General features: G+C 60.3%; 2 protein-coding genes across 2 annotated transcripts in view; both read right to left on the bottom strand.

Annotated features, from left to right (window-relative positions):
• The window catches only part of EML1 (EMAP like 1), a 171393-nt gene extending 161639 nt beyond the window's left edge, over positions 1–9754 (bottom strand). The window contains exon 1 of the mRNA XM_069465295.1: positions 9641–9754. Within this exon, the coding sequence (XP_069321396.1) occupies positions 9641–9668 (28 nt within the window). The 5' untranslated portion in view covers positions 9669–9754. The remainder of the gene's footprint in view (positions 1–9640) is intronic.
• A 9053-nt stretch (positions 9755–18807) lies between these two features.
• CYP46A1 (cytochrome P450 family 46 subfamily A member 1) overlaps positions 18808–24560 on the bottom strand; it is a 35909-nt gene continuing 30156 nt past the window's right edge. Inside the window, exons 11-15 of the mRNA XM_069465291.1 lie at positions 23751–23835; positions 22999–23109; positions 19989–20077; positions 19224–19290; positions 18808–18978 (exon numbers count right to left, since the gene is read on the bottom strand). Coding sequence (XP_069321392.1) covers positions 18808–18978; positions 19224–19290; positions 19989–20077; positions 22999–23109; positions 23751–23835 — 523 coding nt within the window. The remainder of the gene's footprint in view (positions 18979–19223; positions 19291–19988; positions 20078–22998; positions 23110–23750; positions 23836–24560) is intronic.

The raw sequence follows: 24560 nt of genomic DNA, 5'->3' as shown, positions 1-24560 counted from the left end.
AGCCGGGCTGGGGGCACTTGCTGGAAAGCCGTCTGGCTTTGCCACTGGGCAGCCCCGCAGTTGCCTCCGGGGCCCAGCAGTGTGGTAACCCAGCCGCACGAGCCTCAGTTTCCCCGTCTGTACAGTGGGAGTAATGTTAACAGCTAGCAGGTGGGGTTGTGGGGAAGGGAAGACAGGAGAGTGTTTGCAAGGGCCTTGCAGGTGGCTCCGTACCCTAAGTCCTTGCTAAAGGCTGTCGGGGAACAATGACTAGCAGCGTTGGAGACCTAACAAGCCCACTGCTGAGCACCTACTACATGCCGGGTGCTGGGGTTGGAGATGACCCGGACGCAGACCCCACGCTCAGATGTCCATGCTCTATTGGGCCACACATAGACGTGGCCTCACAGAGCGAGGTGGGCTGCGTAGGGGCTGCCGCCCCGTGGAGGGGTCTCCCTGCCAGGGAAGAGCAGGGAGGGAAGGAGGGCTTTGCCGGGGACCAGTGCTGGTGAGGGATTTCCATCTGCCTCGGCTGCACTTAGGGTGTGAGGGGCGGGGGCTGGGGGGCTGCCAGTGCTGGGCAGGGGGCCAGAGGGCCCCACAGGGGTCAGTTTGGCCACCCAGGGAGGGCGTGTGCCAGGCCGAGGGCTCAGACTTAGCTTCAGTGGAGAGCTCTCCCTGAAGGGTCCCACTGGCTGAAGTGTCAGGGCCCCAGGGACACTGGGCTGAGATGAAATGCCCCTTGGAAAAGCAGGTGCCGTGGGCATGGAGGCATCAGCACCACGTCGTGTCCTTGCGGGACCTCTCCACGTGTGCTGTGCCCACAATGCCGACTTCTCTGCTTCCTTCTCACGGTCATCCTGAGGTGGGCCTCGAACTACAAACAGGGCAGCTGAGGCTGGGCCAGGCGCAGCGCCTGCCCGTGAATGGCAGAGCAGGGAGTCAAAGCCAGGGCTGTCCCTTCACTGCATCCATCCCCTGCCCTCCGGCTTCCTGGGGTATTTCTTCCGTTACCCACGCATTGCAGGGCTTATTAGCTTATTCAGGCTTCACTATTTCAAAAAACTGCTGTTTTAAAATGTATATTTCTTTAATGTGTATTTTTAAAAGGCCGCAGCTGCTATTCCTCCTGGAGCCAGCACCCCCGCCCCACCCCACCATGCAGCCTCCCCTACTGACCCTGTTTTCTCGGGGCCATAAATCACTTCCTTAAAGGGGGCCGGGAACCAAGGGGGCAGAGAACTGCCCTTGGCGAGCTGCAGGTCACCAGCCAGAGGGGTCAGACTCTGGGGCCCGGAGGAAGCAGCTGAGCGGCCTAGCCCTGTGCAGGGGTGCCCCCGGGAGACGCCCTCCCCCACCAGTGGGACCAGGACACCTTCTGCTGCCTGGGAGGGGGCTGCCGGCCTGAACCTCTGTGAGGAGGTGCTGGGGTGAGGGGCGGGTCAGGGGCAGATTGGATTGTCAGTAAGGAGCAATCTCCCGCTCGCCCTGAGCACTCACTGGCTTTTATCTGAATTCAGACTGAGCTGGACGTCCTGTATCCTACATGGCAAGCCTGGTGTTGGCAAAGGCGTGTGCGCCCAGACCGTGTTCATGTGTGTGGGACTGTGGGTGTGTGTCGTCGTCTCCAGAACTGGCCGTAGTGGAATCTGGTGACCAGGACTTGGGCACACAGGAAGGGCGAAGCCTCCCCTGGGGGCTGTGCTGTCTCAAGGCAAAGAACTCAGAGCTCCCAGGCGCGTTCGTGCCAGAGGCCCAGCTGACGGCATTTTAAACATCAGCCGCCGCTCGGTGGGTTGGTTAAGTGTCCCTGGAGTGCCAGTGTCTGGGACGCTGTGATTAATGACTCCAGCATGTGCTGGCTAAAGGCTTTGGGTTTGATTTCTCTTATCTTTGGATGCTCAGAATTGCTGGAAGTGAACATTCCCACCTGCTGCCACTTGCTTGTAAAACCCAGATGAGGTCCTGTCACTCCTCTGCCCAAAACCCTCCCACAGCTCCGGTCTCACGCAGGGTCAACACCCACGTCCCTCTCGGACCGCAGAAAGGCCTTGGCGATCTTCCCGGCCCCCCCTCTCTGAGCTCCTCTTCCACCCACGCCCCGTTCGCTCTGCCTGAACTGACCTGGCCGGTGCGCTTTGGAAAGACCAGGCGCTCCCACCGCAGGGCCTGCACCGCTGTTTCTTCTGCCAGGAGCACCCTCCCTCGGGTGCTCCATGGCTCGGTCCTTCAGGTCCTTCTCAAGTACGGCCTTCTCAGAGCGACGCCCCAGCCTCTCTCCACACCACTGTTCTGACTCCCCTCCCCGCTTCACGATCCTCCATCCTTATCACCCTCACTACCGTCAGCTGGCCAGAAAACGTTTGTTGAGTGGCTGATGGACCTTGTGCTGCTGCTCACTCCGCTTCTGTGCCAGGTCACCCAGGACCCTCCACACAGCGGCCCCTTGTTACTACTTCCCACTCGGCCCTCAAGACCCAACTCAGGGTCCAGGGAGCCTCCCCTGCCACTCCCCATGACTGTCACGTCACAGCACACAGCACAGAACTGGGCTCTTGTCCGCCTGCTCCTCTGTCTCTCCGTCCACTGTGAGCTCCTGTGGCAGGTTGGGACAGACTGTCCTCTCCACCCCGGGACCCAGCAGTGGCCTGGCCCGCAGGAAGCGCTCAGGACACGAATGGCAGCTAAGTGGATGTCACTTGGATAGTTTCTCTTTATTTTGTTTTTCCTCGTCACAGAGCCTGGCTCTTCACACCGGGAGGCCCTTAGAGACACCTGCTCCAGCCAGTTCATTTCACAGATGGGGCAACTGAGGCCTGGGGGACGGACGGTGTGGGAGCCAACACCTGTGGAGCATCGGCTCAGAGCCAGGCACTGGCACCTGAGCAGGGTGACGTCTCCCCCAGGTCACCCCATCCGTCCTTCGGGGGCAGAGGTCGCGGCCCTGAACTGAGGGACACTCAGGTTAGACCGAGTCCATCTGGAGACAGCAGCCCTAGGACACAGGTTTCATAGAAAGATTAAAAGGGTTTCTAAATCCAAAAACTTCCCTTTTCGTACCAAGAGAAAAGGCTGGAAGGCTGAGTCCCAGTGTGAGAGGGTGCAGGATGTGACCACCCCAGGAGGGAGGGCACCCCTCCAGCCAGAGAGGAGAGTGGGCAGTGCAGGTGCCCAGGAGGGTGGGGGAGGGCAGGTGGTCACAGGCGAGGAGGTGGCAGCCCCCCCGAGGCAGCAAAGGTCTCATTTTCCACAGGAGAAGATGAAGGCCCAGAGAGGTTATATGACTTGCAAAGATCCCACAGCGCCTGGTGGCAGAGCTGAAATGCCAGTGTCCATCTGCCTGATTCCTCAGTCACCCCCCACCCCCGATTTTCTACCTGTGGCCCCAAGTGGCCAGAGACACAGCGGCAGGACGAGGGAAGAGTCTGGGACCTGCCCCCGCACGCTGCCAGCACCTGGCCTGGCTCCTGAAGTCACTCATCCGATGTGACCTGCTTTTCCCAGGTTGTAGACTCAGCTGAACGTCCAGGGGCCGCCGGGGGAGCCTCTCACTTCTCCCACCGGGTTCCACGACAGACGTTAATTGTGCCCTTTGGGGCAACCTGGCAAGATGCTTCCACAGGTGGACTTGTTTCCACTGGTGACAAGCTGGTTGTGTGTGTCACCTCTCACCTGGCTCCTGGCTCAGGTTACGTCTACACAATGGGCCTGGCCACAGGCACCTCCACTGGCTGGAGGCTCCCCTGACGAGGGAGCACCAGCTGCCAACCTCACAGGATGAGGAGGCTCCTGCCTTCTTTCCAGAGCTCCCATTGATGGACACGAGCTTGGCACGGCTGACCACAGAGAGCACAATGTCACCCCCTTGGGGAGCGGCCAAGGGACAGAGGCCCAACAACTCCCACATGCCCCTCACCAGAAGCCTAAGTGATGAGCGGGCCTGTCTGCACTGAATGGGTACCACCTGCGTCTCCGGGGCTGTGTACACACCACAGGCGTCACTTGCCTGCCCGGCCCAGCAGAGCTTCAAAGCTGGGTGAGAAATCGCCAGGGGCTGGGCCAGTGTCAGCACCTTCGCTAACAGTGCCTGTCCCCTTCTAAATGGGTTTGGAATTCACAGAAACTGCCACGTCCCTCCCTCATACCAGCTTTCAGAGGAGGGACTCTAACCCCAGCCTGCAGCTTCAAGCAGCAAGTGTCCCTGGACACCCACTCTGTGCTGGGACCCTGACGTGATCTCACTGAGCCCTCGCCACAGCTCATCCACAAGTGCTGTCCTTATCCCCATTTTATAGATGAGGAAACTGAGGCTTAAGGTCGGCACGTGGAAAGATGCTTAGCACCATTAGTTACCAGGGAAATGCAAATCAAAACCACAAGGTACCACTTCACACCCGCTAGGATGGCTGGGATCCAAATGGTAGTAATCAGAGGGAGGAATCAGAACCCACGGGCACTGCTGGCGGGAACGGAAATGGTGCAGCCACCGTGGAAAACAGCCTGGCGGTCCCCCGAAAGGCTCCATGCAGAGTAACCACGTGATCCGGCAGTGCCCCTCCCAGGTGTACACCAAGGGAAATGAAAACATATGTTCATACAGAGATTTGTGCACTCGTGTTCACAGAAGCATTATCCACAACAGCAGAAATGACCCCAATGTCCATCCACTGATGAACAGATCAATGCAGTGTGGTCTGTCCATACAACAGGGTGTCATTTGCAGTAAAAGGAGAGAAGCACTGATACAGGCCCCACGTGGATGAACCAGCAATGGCATCGTCAGTGAGAGAAGCCAAGCACGAAAGGCCACGCACTATATGATTCCACTCCTCTGAAATGTCCAGAGCAGGCCGATTTGTAGAAACAGGAAGTAGATTAGTGGTTGCAGGGGCTGGGAGGAGGAGGAAGGGAGGGGGTGACTGCTAACAGGTGTGGGGGTTCTTTTTGGGGTGATGAAAATGTTCTAAAGTTGGTTATGGTGATGGCTGGACAACTGTGTGACTAAACCAGCAACCACTGAACGCACACTGTTATCTATCCTGGCTGCGGCCACACTCCCGCCCGGTGCTGCCCGAGTGAATTTCCACTTGGCACCCCGGGCTCGCAAAATCTCGCAGACATCACAGCCGTCGGCCCTCATGACACCTGTTAACGGCACCTCTCCCTGGCTTTTCAGTCTCTGCTGAGGCTTGCCTCGCTCTTCACAGCCTCAACTTTTCAAGATGGAAAGAAAAAGAAAGGCAGTCCATGAGAGGGAGGCTTGGGTTTGGTTTCTGCAGGTCTAACACTCCCGGCTCAGCCGAGTGTCCGAGTGAGATGGAGCCCCCTTCTCTGTGCGCTGCTGTCCTTTCAGGGGCCCCCCGTGGCCCTGTTCCCGCCCTGAGCAGCACCGAGTCCTGAATGCGGTTACCCGCCTTTTGGTGGGGTGCGGGCACGACTGGAGCTGGGCAGCCCTCACCGACGGGAGGGGAACAGCCTGGAGGAGACGGTCCCTGCAAGAACAGGGCCTGAATAATTAGAGTTGTCGGAGGTGCCCGCCCCAGGCCCAGGCCCCGAGGAGAGCCCGGGGACGCTCAGCAAACACGCAGGAGAGCAGCAATGGCCACCTGCTGCCTCCCCGCCCTGGGGCCGCCGGCATCACGCAGAACCTCCTCTTGCTCCTCAGGACCTCGGAGGAAGCTGATCATGCCCCGCCACCACTCACCCAGAGTGACCCAGCCGTGCCCAGCCCCGGCCCTGGGGCTGGGGACACCAGGCCATCTCCTAGTCCCTCTGTGTCCCAGGACCACTCCCAGCCCCTCATGCCCTATCCCAGCACTTGCTGGCCCTGAATCCAGAGAAGGGACAACCGCCAGGCCCCCTTCCTGGGGGTGCAGCACAAGCTCCCTGGGGACTGGGATGCCAGGACAAGGAGCGGAGGGGCCCACCATGAGGTCTGGGGGGCAGGAAGCTGGGGCTGTCTCTGGGTGCAGGGATGCGTGGAGGAACTGAGAGAGCTGTGGGGGGCCCCTCAGTGTCTGCAGGTCCCACCCCTGGAAAACCACCCTTGAGTTCAGGCCGTGAGAGGCACTTGGAGAGCCAGGTGCTTGGGGCCTTTTGGGGACCCTAGGGAGCTGCCGGCCCTCCCAGCTGCATCTGTTGGTGACACCTCCAGGAGCTACAGAGCATGGAGAGAGGCGACGAAGACAAGGGAACAACCCCCCACACCCTCAAAAAAGGCACCAAAAGGGCAGCCATTTCTCCTGTACAAACAGGGGGACTGCGGCCCAGAGGGGGTGGTGGGATTGGCGAAGTTTACACAGGAGGGCACAGAGGGTCACTCTGAGGGCTGGGCACTTACTCAGGTTAGGGGTCCGTCCTTACCATACCCTCCACGGCAGGGCAAATGCCCACCTGTTACCATCACCGAAGCTCAGAGAGGTTAAGTAACTTGCCAAGGGCCACAGAGCCAGGGAGTGGTAGAGTGCAGATTTGAACCCTGGGTTCTAATTGACCTGCATTCATTGCCCTGCTGAGCACACAACGGCTTATTCTTCCATGCTTGGAACTGTAAAGTTGCTTTGCTGGAAGCTTTCCCAAGCAGGGGGGGGAGCCGACAGCACAGAGGCCTGGATTCTCTTCCTGCAGATTCTGCCAAGGCGGGAGGTGGGTGTACCACAAGGTCAAAGGCAGGAAAAGACAATCAACAGACCCAGGATGTGTGGAGCCAGCACCTTCCGGGCCCCTCTGCGCCAGGCAGGTGACAGGCACTCACAGATCCTGTCTCCAGCCTCAGTGAGGGACAGGGCAAGCCCCCTGTTGACCAGATGAAGAAACCGAGGCTGTCAGGTGAAGTGACCCATCCAGAGCTCCCCAGCACCCCAGGGGCAGAGCCAAGCCTAGAGTGCGGGAACTGTACAGGAAGCCTTGACGGGACAGGGCGCGTGGGCCAGCCACTCTCCGTCAGGCAAGTCCCTGCTATAAATACCCTGCTGACTCCCGCGTAACCTTAGCCTCCGGGCTCGCCCGCTCGGGCTCGGGGCCATAAATCCAGGAGCCGGCAGCCTCCTGTTGCGCTCCTGCCCTGCAGAGTTTTCCTGACACCCTAACAAGGTAACACATTTTTGTTACAGGCTCCAAGTTACCGGAGGCAACGTTGAGCTGGCCATCTCTGAAATGAGAAGGGCTGCTTCTGCAGACGACAGCCGAAAAGGCCCATGGGATGGCCAGCCCAGCTGCCTCGGTGTGCAGGGCGGGCGTTCCCAAAAGAGGGACCTGACCCGGGTTCTGTGCTAAAAGGGTTCAGGGAGCTGGGTTTGAATCCTTGCGCTACCATTTACCAGCTGGGTGGCTTTGGGCAAGTCCGTTTGCCTCTCTGAGCCTTGGTTTGTGGTTATACAGTGGAGCTGATGCCACCCACCTCCAGGGAATAAACAGAGCAGTGTGTCCAAGATGTCCAGGTGCAGCAGATAATTTGGCCCCTTCATTTCCCTCTCTGGGACAGCTTCTTTATTGGTTGAATAACAATAACAACAGCTATAACTGCTAACACTAAGCCTGGCATTATTTTCAGTGAATTATAAGCTTTTAGTCATGGAATCCTTATTGCGACTTGAAGAATTAATGTCCTATTGTTGTCTCCATTTAACAGAGAAGGAAACTGAGACACTGTTCCCTTGCATAATCTGCCCTGGGTCACGTAGGTCGTGAGTGGAGAGCTGAGGATGTTCCCACTGTTGACACAGGCCCACGGATTGGTTACTGGAAACAGGTAGATATACCTTACAGCAGTGTCCTTGCCCAACCATTGCTGCGACTCAGGAACCCTAGAGAGGCCCGAGCCTCAGGCACACTCCAGAAGACCTTCTTTGGCCAGAGCCTCCCACCCACCCCATCAATAAATATACTCCCCTGCACCCAGGTGCTGTCTTTACTCCTGCTGACCAAGTTCAAGCTCAAGCTCACGTATCAAAGATGAAAGGCCACCACCACATGGTACACTACAGACAGGAAAACCAAGCCCAGAGCCTGCCTGGGGCCACCTGCCCAGCCGGGGCAGACAGACCCAGGAGGGCCCCGCCTCCCAGCCCAAATGGGCTGGCCTCTCCTAAACAGGGACAGGACAGTGAGGCCCACATCTCCTCCCAGCCTCCAGGCTGCGCGCACACATGCATGCTCAGTGCCCATTCCTTTGCCCCGAAGGGCTAAATATTGTCCTGGCCTTCCTGAAATACCCATCTCCATGCGGGTGGCTTTACAAGCTGCTAAAACCGGGGCCGTGTCCCTGGTGGAGGGGGAGAGCTATTCCGGGTTCGCGTCAGGTGTGGGGCAGGGCCAGCCAGAAAGGGCCGTCTGCTGGCTCCCCCGGCTCCTGCGGCCACGGCGGGCAATTCCTGGCAGCCAGCGCGACTGGCACCCGGTGCAAGAGGGTGAGGTCAGGTCACTTTTGTCAGTGTCCCCCTCCCCAACTCTCTCTCTCTCCCTCAAATCTGACCCAGCGGGGCCAGGTGCTGGACTGTTCCTCGGACACCATGCAGGGTACTGTCACCCACAGCCCACCTCTGTACCCCCGGGACAGCTTGATGTGTCCCGAGAGTCTCCAAGGCGGGTTTTTGTGGATAAGGAATCCACGGGCCAGAGACGACTGACGGCTCATAAAGGAGGTCAGACCTGGATACACAGGCTGCATGTCCCTCGGGGCTCCTGCCCGGGATGGCTCGCTGCTGCCATGTGGGAGCCACCAGGCGCTCACTACACACCAGGCACTGGCAGACACTTTGATACATTGTTGCATTTAGTTTTCAGAAGCACCATTGGGCAGGGTACCATACCACTGTCTCCACGTTCACCTGGGGACACTGAGGCTCAGAGAAGGCAAACCACTTGCCACTTGCCCAAGGTCTCCCAACCCGGGAGTGAAAGAATCGGAATTTGAACTGGGCCACCCTGACTCCAGAGTCCCGACGTAGCCCCTGGATTAGGCTGTCCCCAGCCCCTACCCTGCCAAGGCTGGCTCAGAGGGGTGGCCACATCGGAACTGGTTCGTGAACTGGAAGGAGCTGGGGCAGCCAGCCAGGGCAGCTGGTGGCCACCACAGCCTCTTGCCCTGGGGAGAGCAGAGGGCAGGCAGGCAAGCCCCAGAAGCTGACCCCCACCCCCGCCTGCCTGTGTCCCTGGCCATTTCCAGCCCAGAGGCTTTGGGGACCCACAGAGGGCCTGCCTCATGCTGGCGGACCAGGGACTCAGAACCACTGGGGGGTCTCAGACTCCTGGGGAATCAGATGGAAGCTGTATGCTCCCCCCAAATAAATGCACACACACAGTCGCAAGTGGCTTCAGGGCCCTTGGCACCATGAGTCCACCCAGGGGTCCAGCCACAGTCTATGCCCCGTCACCCTGTGGCTCAGCTCTGGCCGCCCCGACTGCCAGCCCGGGAAGGGTTCGCAGCAGCAGACGCAGCTTCCTGCTCCGGCCCCGCTGGGAAGCCGGGAGTGCGGCAGAACTGAGCTTTGAAAGTCAAGCTCCCCTGTCCAGGGGCACCGGCCCCCCAGGAGTCAGGCCAGGAGAAGGGGGCCAGCTTCACAGCTGCCTGCAGCCCGCGGGGGCCCCAGCACCCTCGGCGACCGGCGGCCTTGGCTCTGCAACCGGAGCCACGGCGGGTAAATATAGCGCTGCCACTCACCGGCCGAGGGGCCCTCGCCGTCCGACATGGTGTGGGAGATGGGCAGTCGGCTGGCCACCAGCCTGCAGGGTCACTCAGAGCCCTCAGCGGCTGTCACCCACCCGGCAGGGCTTGAGGCTGCTCCGTGTCCAGCCCCCAGGCAGTGTCCCGCCCCGGCCGGCCTGGCCACCCCCCTCCATGCTGGGCTGGGCAGATAAGAGCGTGCTCGGTGCCAGGGGCCGGTGCGATTGGTGGATAAATCTGGGCCCTGCCCTCCCCTGCCCGGCCTCTCCTGGGCGGCCCCGGAGTGTTGCTTGAGAAGCCGCAGCACCCCTGGGTGCGCGACTCCCTCCCAGGAATGGCTGCCCCCGGCCAGCGAGGGGCACTTAGGGGCATCAGGGAAGGAGAAGGAGTGAAGCCACCCGCTGAGAACCGGCCTGGCACCAGGAGCTGCGCTGAGCACAGCCACACTTGTCGTCTCACTCTGCTCTCTGGAGCTGCCACGACCACTGTGTCCGCGTCACAGAAGGGGTTAAGTGTCCCACCCAAGGCCAGAGTTAGGGGTGTGACTGGGATCTGGAGCCGGGCTGTCTGTCTCCACGGCTACAGGAAGCGCGACCCTTGCCTTCGATTGTTTGGCTAAGAGCAGCCAACACCTCTGAGCGCCTACTGGGTGCTAACTGCTCAAGGGTGCTGGGAGGCTGAGTGGGATGGAGACGGCCACCCGGGCAGCCATGTGACTCTGCGCTTGGCACAGAGTAGATGCTCCGAGAATACTGGTCGGGAGAACAAACACACTCCAGCAAGCACTTAGTATGCTCTTGCTGTGTGCTTGGCTAAGATCCAGCCCAGCCTCTCTCCTGGGTTCCCGCAAGGTGAAGGGCAGGTACAGCTAAGGGCCAGAGTTCCCAGAGGCATCACCCAAGGGAGGTGCTCTGCTCCCTGTCCCCCCATCCCCACCGGGCTCGAAGTCTACCCAGTTCTGTATGCACAGTACAGAGGGAGTGAAATGGCTTAGAGAGAAGAGAGAGAAGCCCAGTCAGAGAAATCTAGGAGGGCTTCCTGGAGGAGCTAGCATTTGTGTTATCTTTAAGGGACAAGAAAGTTTTTTCAGGAGAGGAAAGGACACTCCAGGAGGAGGGACCAGGAGGTTCAAAAGCGGGACAGCCCAGCTGGAGAGTGGCAGGGGTCCCCGGCAGAGGCTGGAGGTGGTGCAACCCTGAGGAGAGAAGAAGGCTGATACCTGTGGAAGGGAGGCAGCCAGGGCTGGGGAGGTCAGAGGTTTCCCGGAGGAGGGGGCAGATGCCGGCGCTGGGGGGCAACAAGTCTCAGGAAACTGAGAGGGAAGCAGCATTCCGAGGCCTCCTGGCACCCCTCACACTGAGGCCTTTCCCAGCCCAGAGACCTGGGCAGTGTAGGCAAGAGGATGAGGCCACGTGTTTCCAAAGGAGCCCTGACTGAGGGTGGGGCAGAGAGGAGGGTGGCAGAGTCACAACCATCACCCTTCACCCCTGCACTGGCCCTCAGAGAGGACAGCAAAGGAATGCCATCCCTATGAAGTGGCTCCCAGGCTCCCGGCCTTTGCCTGTGGTGCTCCCTTGGCTAGGAATCCCCTGTGCTCTTCCTCCTCCAGGAAGCCTGCGCTGTGTTCCCACTGCCCCCGCACTCCGCTCTGCCAGCTGTGACTTCACTGTGGTCAGGGCCTGGTCCTGGCCATGTCTACCTCTCGGTTGGCCCTTGCTGCCCTGAAAGATAATGAGCTCATCGTCACTGGGGGTATGCAAGCAGGTCTGGACAGCCACTGCGTGGGGACACAGTGGAAGGAGTTCAAGCATCAGGTAGGGTTAGATTAAATGGCTTTGGGGTTCCTCTTGTTCTGTTTGCCTGAGTCTTCCCCTGTTTTAGCCTTGAGTGCATCCTGGGAACCTCCTCAGTCTCAGGCAAACCAGGACTATTGGTCATCTTGGGTCCCTCCTGAGATTTTTAGTAAAGTGAAAAAAGAAAGAGACAAAACCAGACCACCCCTGGAACTGCCTCCTCCACCCCAGAAATTCCCTCCTCCCTCCCTGGCACCTAGATGCGGCACCAGGACAACTCTGCGGGGTGAGTGGAGACCCAGTGGCTCTGTGCCTGGGGTGGGGGTGGAGGCTGGGCGAGGCGGGCGGGCATGGGGGACAATCGGACGAGGCGGCAGGCAGAGGCGCTCCTCAGCATCCTCCCCTGCAGAGCGGGAGGACTAAGGGAGATACAGCGCCTGGCAGATTTCGGATGTGCAGTAGGTCTCAGTAGGTGGCAGCTGTATCCCCAGGGAAGAGGTGGGACCAGGAGAGGCACGGCCCTGTCTGCCCAGCCCCTCGCTGGCACCTCTGCTGTCCCCTGGCGCTGCAGCCGGACTCAGGCATCGGGTGGTGGGGGGTGGGGGAGCATGAGGGTGCCGGGTGGGGTCAGACCCATCTCCCAGGTCCTCCTTACTGTGTGGGCTCATGCACACCTTGGCCCCTCTCCGTTTCCATATCTGCAAAGCTCTTACGAGCACCTCCTGTATACCAGGCCCTAGGCCAGGCTTGGCGGCAGAAGGAATCTCCTGGAGTCCCTGCCGGGCAGGGCCTGGGGCCCATCTCAGGACTCGTCTCCTGCAGCACCTGCTCTGGGCTCCCTGCATGGGCTGGACTGTCGGGGAGCACACCTTGGAACAGTGGGGGCGATGCACCCCCGGGTGCCTCCGGAGACTCCAGAGTCCAAGCCAGGGTGCCATGAGGGTGGGACGTGCCCCAGTACTGGAGACTAACAGTGGGCTGCAGAAACAGCCCCCTGAGCCACCGGCCTCCCAAACTGAGACCCTCCCTTGGCCAGTGCCAGGGAGGTACCTGGTGTCAGACGAAGCCAGGTCCAGGGCCAGCTCCACCAGCCTTCCTGGGTGACAGGGACAAGCTTGGCCCCCAGCCTCGGTTTCTCGCCTGGAAGGGGTGGCGTGGCACCCCTTGGGGCTGTGGAGAGGATTCATTCCAGGACCCAGATGCCATGGAGGTTCACTCCACCTCCAGCCCTGCAGCCGTCTGTCCGTCTGCCCTGCCTCCCACCCACACGGACCGCCCAGTGTCCACTGGCCGCTCCCGTGTGCAGGCCACTTCCCCTGCCTCCCTTCCTGTCCCTGGCCCCAAGCCCCTTCCTGTTTTCTTTATTGTGGGAACATGTGTTGGGGGCAAAACAACTCAAGTCCCTGCTCCTGAGGTCCCTGCAGCAGCGAGGGGGCCCACTGCACATGTGTGACAATATGGGTGTCAGTGTGGGTGTGCACACATATATGTGTGTGTGCACATATGTGCACGACCCTGGGCACGTGTAGGGGGGGTGTGAGCCTGTGATGACCGTGCACGGCAGCATGTACATGCGTGGAGCGTGTGCGCGTACGTGATGCGACTCCTGCCAGCTCATCCTGGGGCTCTGACTCTCTCCAGTCAGCCATTTGTGTGCCCGCCAGCCCCTGTGGGCTCAAAAGTGGCTGGCACCATTTTCAACAAGTACTCAATGGGCACCACGACGTGGCAGCCAGGCCTGAACCAGGCTGGGGCAGCCTCTTGAGGATCAGAGGCTTGTGGTGGGGCGGAGGTGCCAGTGGAGGAGCTGAGGCCAGGAAGAAAGAGCAGGTGGTCAGGGAGGACCTCTGAGCAGAGCCTTTAATAGGCAGAGACCTAAAGGTGAGGAACGGGGCAGGGATGGATAGGAGGAGAAGGGGCTGGGCATGGAAAGAGTGACAGGAGATGTGATCAGGCAGAAGTTGGGGCCATTTGAAGGGCAATGGGGCAAAGGTAAGGGCACACATGTGCTGGATGTCAGTGGGGGCCAGCCCTGATGTCACAGCATCATGCTGCTTCACAGGGGAGGCCTGGCAGGGACCACCTGCATGGTTACTCTGTGCCCGGGCCGCCACCCTGCTCCACTCACCCAGAGAGACGCTGGCCCTAGGCTCCCACACTGCTCAGCCAGCCAGCGCCAGCACTGGGAGGAAAGTGTCGCTGGAGGGACGGAGGGTCAGTGATCAAAGGTGGAGGGGCGTCCAGGCCTGGGGGGGTCAGGGAGGAGGACCTGCTTCCCATCCGCACCCTACCCACCGGCACCTGCCCGCCCCCCTGGGCCCCAGGCCCAGCTGGGCCTCAGGAGTCCAGCTCCTCCTCCCTGCTGCAGACCCCTGTCTCCCTGGGCCATGGGGTGGCCATGATCTGGAGGACAATGGATGTCCTCACTGGATGGACCCACACCTCCTGGGCACGTGGCCTTGGGCAGGTCACCCCACCTCATGGGGCGAGGGGGGAGGATGGAGGGCAGGACGCCGGCAAGGGCCTGGCCCCGGCGGTACTCCTCGTGTCTGCCCACTGCCCTAGGTCAACAGAGACACCTCCGTCCAGCTCAAGTCAGGACACACCAGGGACATGCAGAGCCTGAGGCGTGCATACACACACGGAGACTCATCCAGGCGGCCTCACACACGGAGAGACAGAAATGCACAGGGGGAGGGAGACACAGGAACACGGGGAGACACGGAGAGACATGGAGTACACGCAGGCACATGCACAGCTCACACACGTGGGGCTCAGACACGCGCCAGCGCAGCTCTGGGAGCCAGTTTCCCACGCCCGGGGCCCCTCGTCCAGCCCTGCAGCCCTAAGCCGGCCGCCTGGGTGGCCTTGGGCACCTCCTGGCCTCTGGGCTCCCAGCCAGGCCCGAGAGGCCCATCCAGCTGCCCTGGGTGTCCTGGGGTGTGAGGATGTGGGCAGCTCCTGCTTCCTTGGGCAGCCCCTCGCCTCTGAGGTGGGGGCCAAGGAGCCACTGTCATTTGGTGAGGGGGACAAGGTACAGAGGGTTGGTGGGGAGGTCTCCCAGGCTCAGGGTCCTGGGCTCCTAGTTGGGGTAAGGCCCCACCTCCCTGCCCTCTGGCCCTCTGCTGGGGACTGAGGGGCCTTGGCACAGTTGCTGTCATCATCCCTCTCTGCCTCCCAGAGCTTGAGGACAGGGGGTGGCAGGGGGTGGCAGGGGGGCCCTTTACCCCTGCCTGCCAGCACAGACCCTGGAAGCCTCCCCACCCCACCTGACAGGCCTGGCCCGAGTGAAAGGCCCAGGGCTGTCCTGCGATGGCCGCTGCTCACCCCCGTCCCCTGCCTGGCCCTTGCCCTGAGACCAGGGAGCCCCCTCCACGGCTGGCCTTCCTCCTCTGGTCCTGCCCTTGGAGTGCCACCCCAGGAACTGGCAGCCTCGTTCTCGCCCGGGTGTGACTATGCTGCCCAGCTGCACGGGTCCGGCCCTCCAATGGGGCTGCCAGAGGGGGCAGCGCCAGGAGAGTGACTAGGGTTCCTCAAGTGAGAAGGAAGTGCAGGGAGAGGCCGTGCTCTGGAAGAAATTAGTGTTTTTAAAGCCCCAGGCCAAGGCAGGGCCTTGACTCTGTCTCTCGTCAGCCCTGGCCCTGACTCAGAGGAATGACCCTCCCTCCCGCAGTAAGTCCCCAGCCGCCTGCCAGAAATACCCCCAGTGGACTGCAGCCCCCCCGGGGGGGCTATTTCTGGACATCCAGACAGAGATGCCTGAGGCTGTCTGGAGCCCAGGGGTGAGGTCCGGGCAGGGTGGACTTAGGAGTCACCCGCTGCAGGGGGTCATGGATCGCCTGACTCACGACGGCTGTAAAGGATCCGGTGGCTGCTCCGCCAGGCGTACCAAGGGGCTGGCTCAGGCTCCCTGTCAAACCCCCATCCAGAACATTCCCAGGTGGGCCACTGACTTCTGGGACACAGGGGGGTGGTCCTCTGTCTACCCCTGTTGGCTGTCACTGGTGCTCCAGCCACCACGCCTAGAGCATAGAGGAAGAAAACCTCCCACTGGTCAGGGTGGACTTAGGCACTCACCCCACGCCTGGCAGCCCAAGGCCCCTGAGGCCAGCCCCCAACCCAGCCGGGCTACTGGCCATCCAGAGAGCTGGGTCAGCTCCCAGCCCTCGGGCCCTGTCACACCCCGGCGATGGGAAGTGGCCTAAAGAGCCATTTCAGAGTCAGAGCTGCTCAGCATGGAGGAAGCACATGCGGGGGATGGGGCCCACCCCCAGGGGTGTGCAAGCTGGAAGCTTCCCTCTGGGGCAAGAGTGCAGATCCAAAGCTCTGCACCCTCCCCACGTCATGTCATGTCCGAGTTTACAGAGGAGGGGACAGATTTGATAAAGGCCACCGCTGCACCTCCCTGGGTCACAAGGGAGGGAGTGGCAGCGCAGGGAGGGGACTGGGAGCCTCCAGGGCCACCTGGCGAGGGCATCCCGCCTCCAGGCAGCAGGACAGCCTGCACCCGCCGCCCTTCGCGCAGTTCTCGCGGAAGCCGCCCCCAGCGTGCCACCGCCAGACCCAGGCTCATCCGGGCGTCGTCGCCCACCTGCTAGGTCACCATGCCCGCGTCCCCACCAGCTGCCTGACCCCGCGCGAGTCCGGAAACCGCCCCGCGCCTCGGGGGCCCCATCTGTGAAATGGGGATGGCGATGTCCACCCCCACCCAGTGGTCAGCGGACGCCCGCCCTGATCCCGCCTCCAGGGGTCTCGCGCGCCCTCGCCCTCCCCCTCGGACCTCGGGACGCCGAGCGCGCGGACGAGCGGTCGGAGCGCTACGCCAGGGCGCCACCGTGCGGCGCTTCTAGGGACTGCACACCTTGCCCCGGGACGGCCCCCGCAGGTAATCACGAGGATGCCAAGACGCACTAGGCAGTGCCACGCCCTCTCCACGTGTGGACGTTCTTACTTCCCCCGCCAACACTGGGAAATGCGTCCTATTATTTGTCCTTCCTTACAGATGGGGAAACTGAGGCCCAAGTCCCAAAGCCAGTGACAGGTTGGGGCAGGAATTGACCCCAGGAGGTCTAGCGGCATAGACTTGGGTTTGATCCCGTCTGTCCGTCCTGCCTGGGCCCTAGGGGTCACCTTCCAGCCCGTGCACATTGGGGTCTCCTGGGAGGCTTAAGGAGGAAACAGTTTCTGGGCTCCACCCCGGAGACTGACTCACCTGGCCCAGGTGACTCCTCTATGCAGCAAGGACTGAGAACCACCTGCCTCTCACAGAAAGCCCATTCCGTGGAAGAGGACGTGGCTCCAGAAGGTCAGGATGGGTACACTGGCCCCACAGGCAGTGACAGAGGAGCGGGGCTGGGCATGGATTTGTGCCGGCTCCTGATGTATATAGTCTCATTCAGTCCTTGCCGCAGCCTTGTACGACAGCTCCAAGGGATCTTCCCATTGAGCAGATGCGAAAACTGAGGCACAGGGGAGGAAGTGACATGCTCAGTGCAGGTGGGGCCTGGGGTGGAGATGAGAGATGAGAATGGAGGAGACAAGTGTCTGAGTTCCCAGCCTGTCCCTCTCCCCAGCCCAGGTGAGCTGCAGGGACCTGCACCAGTGGTTTCGCCCCTGCTTCTGGGCAGAGGGGTGCCCCCGGAGCTGCAGAGCCTTGCAGAGCGAGGGGCCTCCTGCTCCCTCGGCACTGTGCCTGCCCACCTGGCCCCTGGCCCAGCCCTGATCCAACTGCACCCTCTCTCTCTTGGTTTCCATTTCCTTCCTGGGGGCCCAGGACCCCCTGCCCACCGGGAGGATGGTGCCCTTGGGCTCACTCTCCAGCTGTGTGGCCAAACCCACCCTTTTCTTACCACTGCCCTGCCCAGAAGCAGCCCCTTCCCACACCCACCCCAAATGCCACTGTCTCCTCCTGTCTTTCCCCTCAGCCCTGCACTCTTCCCCAGCCTGCCCTGCTGCAACCTCTCCCTCTACAGCCCTCCTCTGAGACTCGCCAGCCCCCACCCCACAGTCCACCCTGTGCCCCCGCCATGGCCGGACAGCACCTCCTTCATCATCCATCTAGAAAGGTCAGAGGCCTCCAAGCCTCAGCACTTCAGGGGCACAACCTGGCATTGTCTGCAGGGGTCAGCTCCCTCCGGAAACTCCCTGGTGTGGAGAGGGGCCTTTGGGGGGCATGTACCCCAGGCAGAGCGTGAAGGCAGTTTTTTCTCTCTACACAAAGACAAGCTCCCAGGTGCTGAAGGAGAAACTCAGTGCAGGTCCTTTTCCTTGGGTGGGCTCAGAGGACGTGGGCCATCCAGTATATGCTGCTCTTTGGCACCCCTAGGCCTTGGGGAGGAAGGGGTGGCTTCGTCCACCCACCACCGTGAGAGTTACAGTCTCACCACCTGGAGCTGGCATGATCAGCCGCCTCTGGCCGGGTCAGGGGGCAGTGTGTAGCAGGTGTAGCAGGTGCCCAGAGGCATGAGACAGGCACGTGGGCTCAGCTCCACCAAGCTGCTCCCAAGGGAGGCCAGGGGTCCTCTCTGACCTCTCAAACTCAGCTCTCAAAGCCAGTCACCCACCTGTGATCCCAACCTCACACAGCACCCAGGGGCCCAGCCTTGTATGCAACACAGGGAACAGGCTTCAACACCAGGCATTTCTGGTAACTTGGGGCAGTCTTCTCCCAAGGTGGCATTGTCTGGGCATCTCCAGGGGCATCTGGAGGTGGCAGCTGCCAGAGCTGTGCCAGCCCTTAGAGAGACCAGTCTCCACATCTCCCCCTTGTACAGATGAGCAAACTGAGGCCAGAGCATCGTGGCCTAGTTCTGCCGTTCATCCATGCAGTCAACACACATTTATTGAGCATCGACTCTGTGTCAGGCCCTGGTGGGCACAGGGCACTCAGAGATGAATCACACGCAGACCCTGCCCTTGAGGCACTTGCGGCCAGGCAGGACAGTTGGTCATATCAACAGACACTCACGATACAGTGTGGTCAGTGTGGTGTTAGAGGTAGCACAGGTGACTGAGGGAGCACAGAGGAGGGGCCCCTGGCCCAGCCGGGGGTGGCAGGGAGGGCTTCCTGGAGGAGGTGACACCTGAAGAGGGCTTTAGGGAGTGAGCAAGAGTTAGGGTGTCTCGTCAGAGGAGGTGGCCTGTGCAAAGGTTTGGAGTTGGGGGAGAGACAATGGTGGCGGCTGGGGGTTAGGCAAGGGCCAGTCCAGGAAGAGCCATGGAGTCAGCGGGTGACAGGGAACGCTGGGGGCATGAAGCAGGAGGCTGGCAGAGGCCCCACTGGGAGCCAGCATGGAGGGTGGCTGGGGGACGGGGCAGAGAGGAGGGCGGGCTCGGCCCTGGCCCGAGGAGTCTCGTCCTGCCTGAGGCCCCTCAGCAGGGCGGCGGTGGGGGCGCAGGCTGCCAGCCCCGGGGCCGCAGGGTGCAGAGCACAGGGTCCAGTGGCTTGAGTGTGGCCTGCTCCTGGATCCCGAAACGCTGCCCGGGCACCAGCCGGAACTCGAGCCTCTGCAGCAGCTTGGCCATGACCACCTTCACCTCCATCTGTGCAGGGGAGGGCAGTGAGCGCCACGCCGAGGAAAGCAGGGAGGAACGAAGGAGAGATGAGATGCACGAGTTCATGGGCAGCAAACGCACGGCCTGGCTCTCCTCTCCGGGTCAACCTCCGGAGCAAAACACGCTGGGGCCACGTCCCCAGCCCCCAGCCCAGCGCGCCCAGAGCAGGGGCTCAGAAATGCTTCCTGGCCTGGGACAAGCCGCCACCCTGCAGTCACACCGGGAGAACCTACCTGAGCAAACTGCTGCCCGATGCAGGAGCGATGGCCCAGGGAGAAGGGGAAGTAGGTGAACCGTGGCCTGTGGGGAGAGAAGGTCAGGAGTGGCAGCCCTGGGGCTGGCAGGGTCCACGTAGGGAAGATGGCAGGGACAAAGCCCTCCCTCTCCCGTGGCTGGCTTGAGCCAGGGCTGGGTGCTCTGCGCACGCACGACATCGCAGTTCCCTCCGCTGAGCTCTGGGTCTGTGCGCTCTCAGGTTTCCCCTGCGATCACCCCCACTTCACAGACGGAGGAACCGAGGCTCAGAGAGGCAGAGCAGCTTGTCCCAGGTCGCACGCCACTTATGTCCAGCTCTGGGCAGAGTCTGGATCTGAGCACGGGCGGAATGTCCAGGGGGCCCAGCTCTTCCCACATGGCCTTGGGACGTCACTGCATTGACCCCCATGGCGATCTCCAGAGGTAGCCACCGGCATTCCCGTTTCTCAGACAGGAACCTCAAGGCCGGGGGAGGCGAAGTGACTTGCGCAGTCACGTGGCTTCCCAGCACAAGGCTCTGGTTACGCACAGGCTTTAGGACCGGAGTGAACTGGGGTCAGACCCCAGCTCTGTCCTTGGGCAAGTCACCTAACCCCTCCGAGCTGTGACTTCCTCCACAACCACCTCGCAGGGATCTGGAAGGCTGTGTGGGTTCAGTGGGCACAGGGAGATCAGACCAGAGGCTGCTGTGGTCGTCCTTCTCCCACCAGGCCCACTCGTGGATAGCTCGACGAGGGACTTACTTGGGCGCGTCAGGGCCGAAGCGATCGGGGTTGAAAGTCAGCGGGTCCTCAAAGTATGTGTCCATCCGCCCCATGACGTAGGTGCTGAACTGTGGGGAGACGGTCTGCTTGTCTCCGGTTCCCAGGGTCCGGCCCTTGCGCCTCCCAACCCACTCAGCCTCCCAATGGGGTGACTCAGAGCCGAGTGGCCCCCGCCCCCAGCACCCCGTTTAGCCAGGTGTGGGATCGCACTGGCCCCTGCAAAATCTCCAAGGGGAAGAAAGGGGACAACCCACTGTGCCAGCTGGTGTGTCACATCATCCCAGGCTCGGCACATCCCTGTGGGGGAGCTACAATTCCCCCATTTTACAGATGAGGAAACTGAGGCTCAGAGAGAGGTTCGGCGACTATGTTGAAGCCACCAGGCAAATAAGTGGCCAAACTGAGACTTAAACTCAGATCTGACACTCAAGGCCGTCTCTCTAGGTCCTTGAGAGCTGCTGTTTTTCAGTCTTTCTTCAACTGGACGTTGCTTCAGTGGGGCTAGGGGAGGGGGCTGCAGACCCCCACCAGCCTTTGGCCTGCACCCCCAGTGCCTCCTGATTCGGGCTCTTGTTTTCTTCGTGCCCCTGACCTTCGATGCTAGGCCTTGAGGAACAACATGCCCCCAGTGTGGGCGCTGGGTGCTGGTCTCTGCCTCTTCTGGCCTTGGACAGCGTCTTCCTGAGCCTGCTCTACCCGGTTCTCTGTGCCCAGAGTCCAGGGCAGGGGCGCAGAGGGAGGCCTGGAGCTGAGCTCCGGCAAGAGGCCAGGAGCGTTAGGAGCCGGGGCTGGGGTTAGTGCCTGCGGTTGTGGCCAGGCATGTGACATACGTCATCCTACTGACTCTTCTCATAGGCTGTGGCTGGGGTCCATCACCCCCACGACAAGGATGAGACAGGCCCAGAGAAGCCGAGGGTCTGACAGAGATGAGCCAGCGAGCCTGGGTCTGCCCGCTCAGAGCCCACGGGGTTGTGCCCCGGGTTGACCGTCAGCCGCAGGGCCTCCCCTGCCAGACGGAAGGTCACGCTAAGGAGGTGGCCGTGAAGGCAGAGAGGGTTGGTACTGGGGTGTACAGAAGAAGATGAGCAGACAGAATAAAGAACCACCGTAGATGAAGCTCTGCGGGGCTGGAGGCGGCGTGGCGGAGCCCTGGGAAGCGCGTGGCTCTCCACGTGTGACAGTAAAAATGGGTCCTCTCGTGGGCTGAGCTGTGTCCCCCTCAAATTCATATGCTGAAGTCCCAACTCCCAGTGTCTCAGAACGTGACTGTATGTGGAGACAGGGTCTTTAAAAGAGGGAAGCTGTAATAAAATGAGGTCACCAGGGTGGGCCCTGACCCACTCTGACTGGCGTCCTCCTTAGAAGGGGGGAGCAGGCCACGCAGACGGAGGACCATCTGAGGACACGGGGGAAGGCGCCGTCTGCAAGCTAAGCAGGGAGCCCTCAGAGGAGACCAACCTGTCAACACCTTCATCTTGGACTTCTAGCCTCCAGGACTGTAAGAAAATAAATTTCTGTTGTTTAAGCCACCCAGTCTACGGCACTTCATTACAGCAACTCTGGCAAACCAATACAGACCCCTACCTCGAAACCACACGCAAAATCAATCCCAGGTAGGCAAGAGCTCAATTTTCAAAAGAAAAATGTGTTTGAGGAAAATATAAGGCATATCCTTCCGAGCTCAGGATAGGAAAGCATTTCTTAAGGTAGAACAAAAGAACGAATCACTAAAAAAATCAAGAACTTCACATCGTCAAAAACACATCAGTGAAGACAGGCCACACATCTGGAGAAGACACAGATAATGGACAAAAGATAAATTTTTAAAAAATAGAGCTCTACACATCAATAAGAAAAGACAAATGACCCAAAGGGGAAACTGAGCCAACATCTCACAGACAAGGATAGCAGTGCAGGGAGGCTCAGCCTCGCTGGTCATCGGGAAAGTGTGAATCCAGACCACAGAGAAATATTTTTTGCACATGTATTTGGTTGGCAAAAAATAAGAAGAAATTGGACCCCACTAAGTGCTGGAGAGGATGGAGAACACACTCCCTCTCGTGCCACTGGTGGGCGTCCGAGTTGGCGCAGCCACTTGGGAACACTACTGGGCATCAGTTTGTAACGCGGAGCTCCCACGTGTCCTACAGCCCGGCCCTCCCACTCCTGGTATTTCCAGGAAACACGTTTGCACGTTGCGCCAGGACGCGCAGACAGAAAGGCTCACAGCTGCTGTGCTGCTCGTGACAGCGACAAACTGGAAACTCTCAAAGGCCCGTCAGCCCCAGAATTGATAAGCAACAGTGAATGACCGAGACTCTCACGGAGGAAGCTACACACATCTTAATAGTCTTTATACTGAGTCAGAAAGCAAGTCCTACAGCATATTACTGCGTGGGCGTGCACACACACACACACACACACACGGGTGAGGGCATGGCAGATACAAAATTCAGGCCTGCGATTACCCTGGCGGAGCTGGGGGTGGGTGGTGGGGTAGCGGTCACTGTACCTGAACGGGTGCCTGAATGAACGAAATGAACGAATGAGCAGACAGACAAAGAAACAAAGTGTAAAGGCAGGTAGGGGAGAAAGTGACCACAGTGCAGAAGGAGCTGTAAAACGTGGGGAGAGAAAGAACTAGGACAAGTTTGGGTCAAACGTGAAGCCAGACACAGCCCATATCTGCCCCTCGCCAGCTGTGTGAGCCCCGGAAAGTGACCTGACCTCTCTGAACCTCAGTGTGCTCAGCTGTACGTGGGGTGTTCCCTCCCGGAGCTGTCCACTGGAAGCTTCTGCCCGACAGGGGACAGCGTGAAGGGGGAGAAGAGCTCACAGGGTCAGTGAGACGCGGAGAGAAGCGCAGGGCGGCCGGTGGGGGCTGGTACAGTGCTGAGAACAGGGCCATGGGCTCCCCGACCTCAGCGGAGAGCCCAGAATTGGCCACCCTGGGGCAAGCAGGCCAGCCCACCCCGGGGTCCCTACTTACCAAGAGCGGGGTGTTGCCAGGGACTCTGACCCCATCAATCAAGGTCTCCTCTTCCAGCAGACGAAAGGTGCCCCACGCCGGCGGGTACAGCCTCAGCGACTCTTTGAGGACCTACAGGAGCCACAAGGGGAGACACGAAGAGAAGTCAGGAGATCCCACAACACGTGCTGGTGGCATGCCCCGGACCCATCTCTCCCCCACCCCCGGTGCTGAATGCACACGCTCACCCCCGACTGGGTCCCAGACCCCAGGGACATTCACCCCACCACCATGTCCAACTCCTCATGCGACTGATAGGGAAACCAAGGCCCAGGAGTGGAAGGGAGTTGAGCAAGGCCCCAGGGACCGAGCCAGGACCAGGAACCAGGGCTCCCACCAGCCCAGAGAAGGACAGGCAGAAGAAAGCTGCATGTGCTTCCTGTGGGTCCAGCGCGGCCTCACACAGCGCTTGGGGGGCTGCTGGGCCTGGCTCTGTAAAAGCCTAAGCCTGCCTGGCTGGGAGTGCAAATATGGGCCGTTTACCCACGGGCCGGTCTCCAACCGTGGCAGCATATTGGGACTGCCCAGGGAGCCCCTCCACTCTGATGTCATTGGTCTCGGGGCAGCCTGGGCCTCGGGGTGTCTTAAGTCTCCTAGCAACTCTCACAGGCAGCAAAGCTTGAGAACCACTGTACTACAGGGTCCCGGAGGCAGCAGGCCTGACTTGGTGAATCACCCGCATCTGCCCAGAAGCCTCCGCCTACTCCCCACACCTGGGACAGGTACTGCAGTCTCCCCAGGTCCTCAAAATCCAGGTGCCTCTTAGAGCCGATGACCTCGTCCACCTCGGCCTGCAGCCTGTCGGGTGAGACAGAGACAAGGTCATCTCTGAAGGACTTTCCTCCACGGAGTTTAAGAAGGGGGGATGGAAGGAAGCGTGAAGTGTCCCCCACGCACAGACACTGCTAAGATAATCCCACAACTGCCACATCCAAAATAAAGTGTCCAAGCCATTGAGAACTCTGTTCCAGGGGCCTTAAAGCATCCACCCTTTGTGTCTGATGTTTGGAATTGGCTGTAGGAAATAAAACACACCACACAACAAAGCTTATGCATGTAGATGCCCGTCACAGCCTGGATTACAGCTGCCGGTGGCTGGAAACAGCAGCATGAAAAGCACAAGGATGCTGGCTGAGTAAACTTTAGGATGCGCACTGCTAAAATCGTAGGCAGCTTTAAGAGTAGATGCGGACTGCTTCACACTCAGTAGGATGGCTACTATCAAAACAGAAAACAAAACAACAAACGTTGGTGAGGATGTGGGAAATCAGAACCCTTGTGCATTACAGATGGGAGTGGAAAATGGTGCAGCCACTACAGAAAATGGTGGGCAATTCTGCAAAAAATTAAAAATAGAATTCCCATAGGATGCAGCAATTCCACCTCTGGGTATACACCGAAAAGAACTGACAGCAGGGACTCGAAAAGATATGTGTTTACCCATATTCGTAGCAGCATCATTCAGAATAGGCAAAAGGGAGGAGCAACCCAAGTGTCCGGGGACAGACGAGCGGGTAAGCACC

This window comes from Eulemur rufifrons, chromosome 2 (assembly GCF_041146395.1).
Source record: "Eulemur rufifrons isolate Redbay chromosome 2, OSU_ERuf_1, whole genome shotgun sequence".
Classification (NCBI taxonomy): domain Eukaryota; kingdom Metazoa; phylum Chordata; class Mammalia; order Primates; family Lemuridae; genus Eulemur; species Eulemur rufifrons.
The sequence above is the reverse complement of the archived record's forward strand: the minus strand, read 5'-3'. Positions and strand labels throughout refer to the sequence as shown.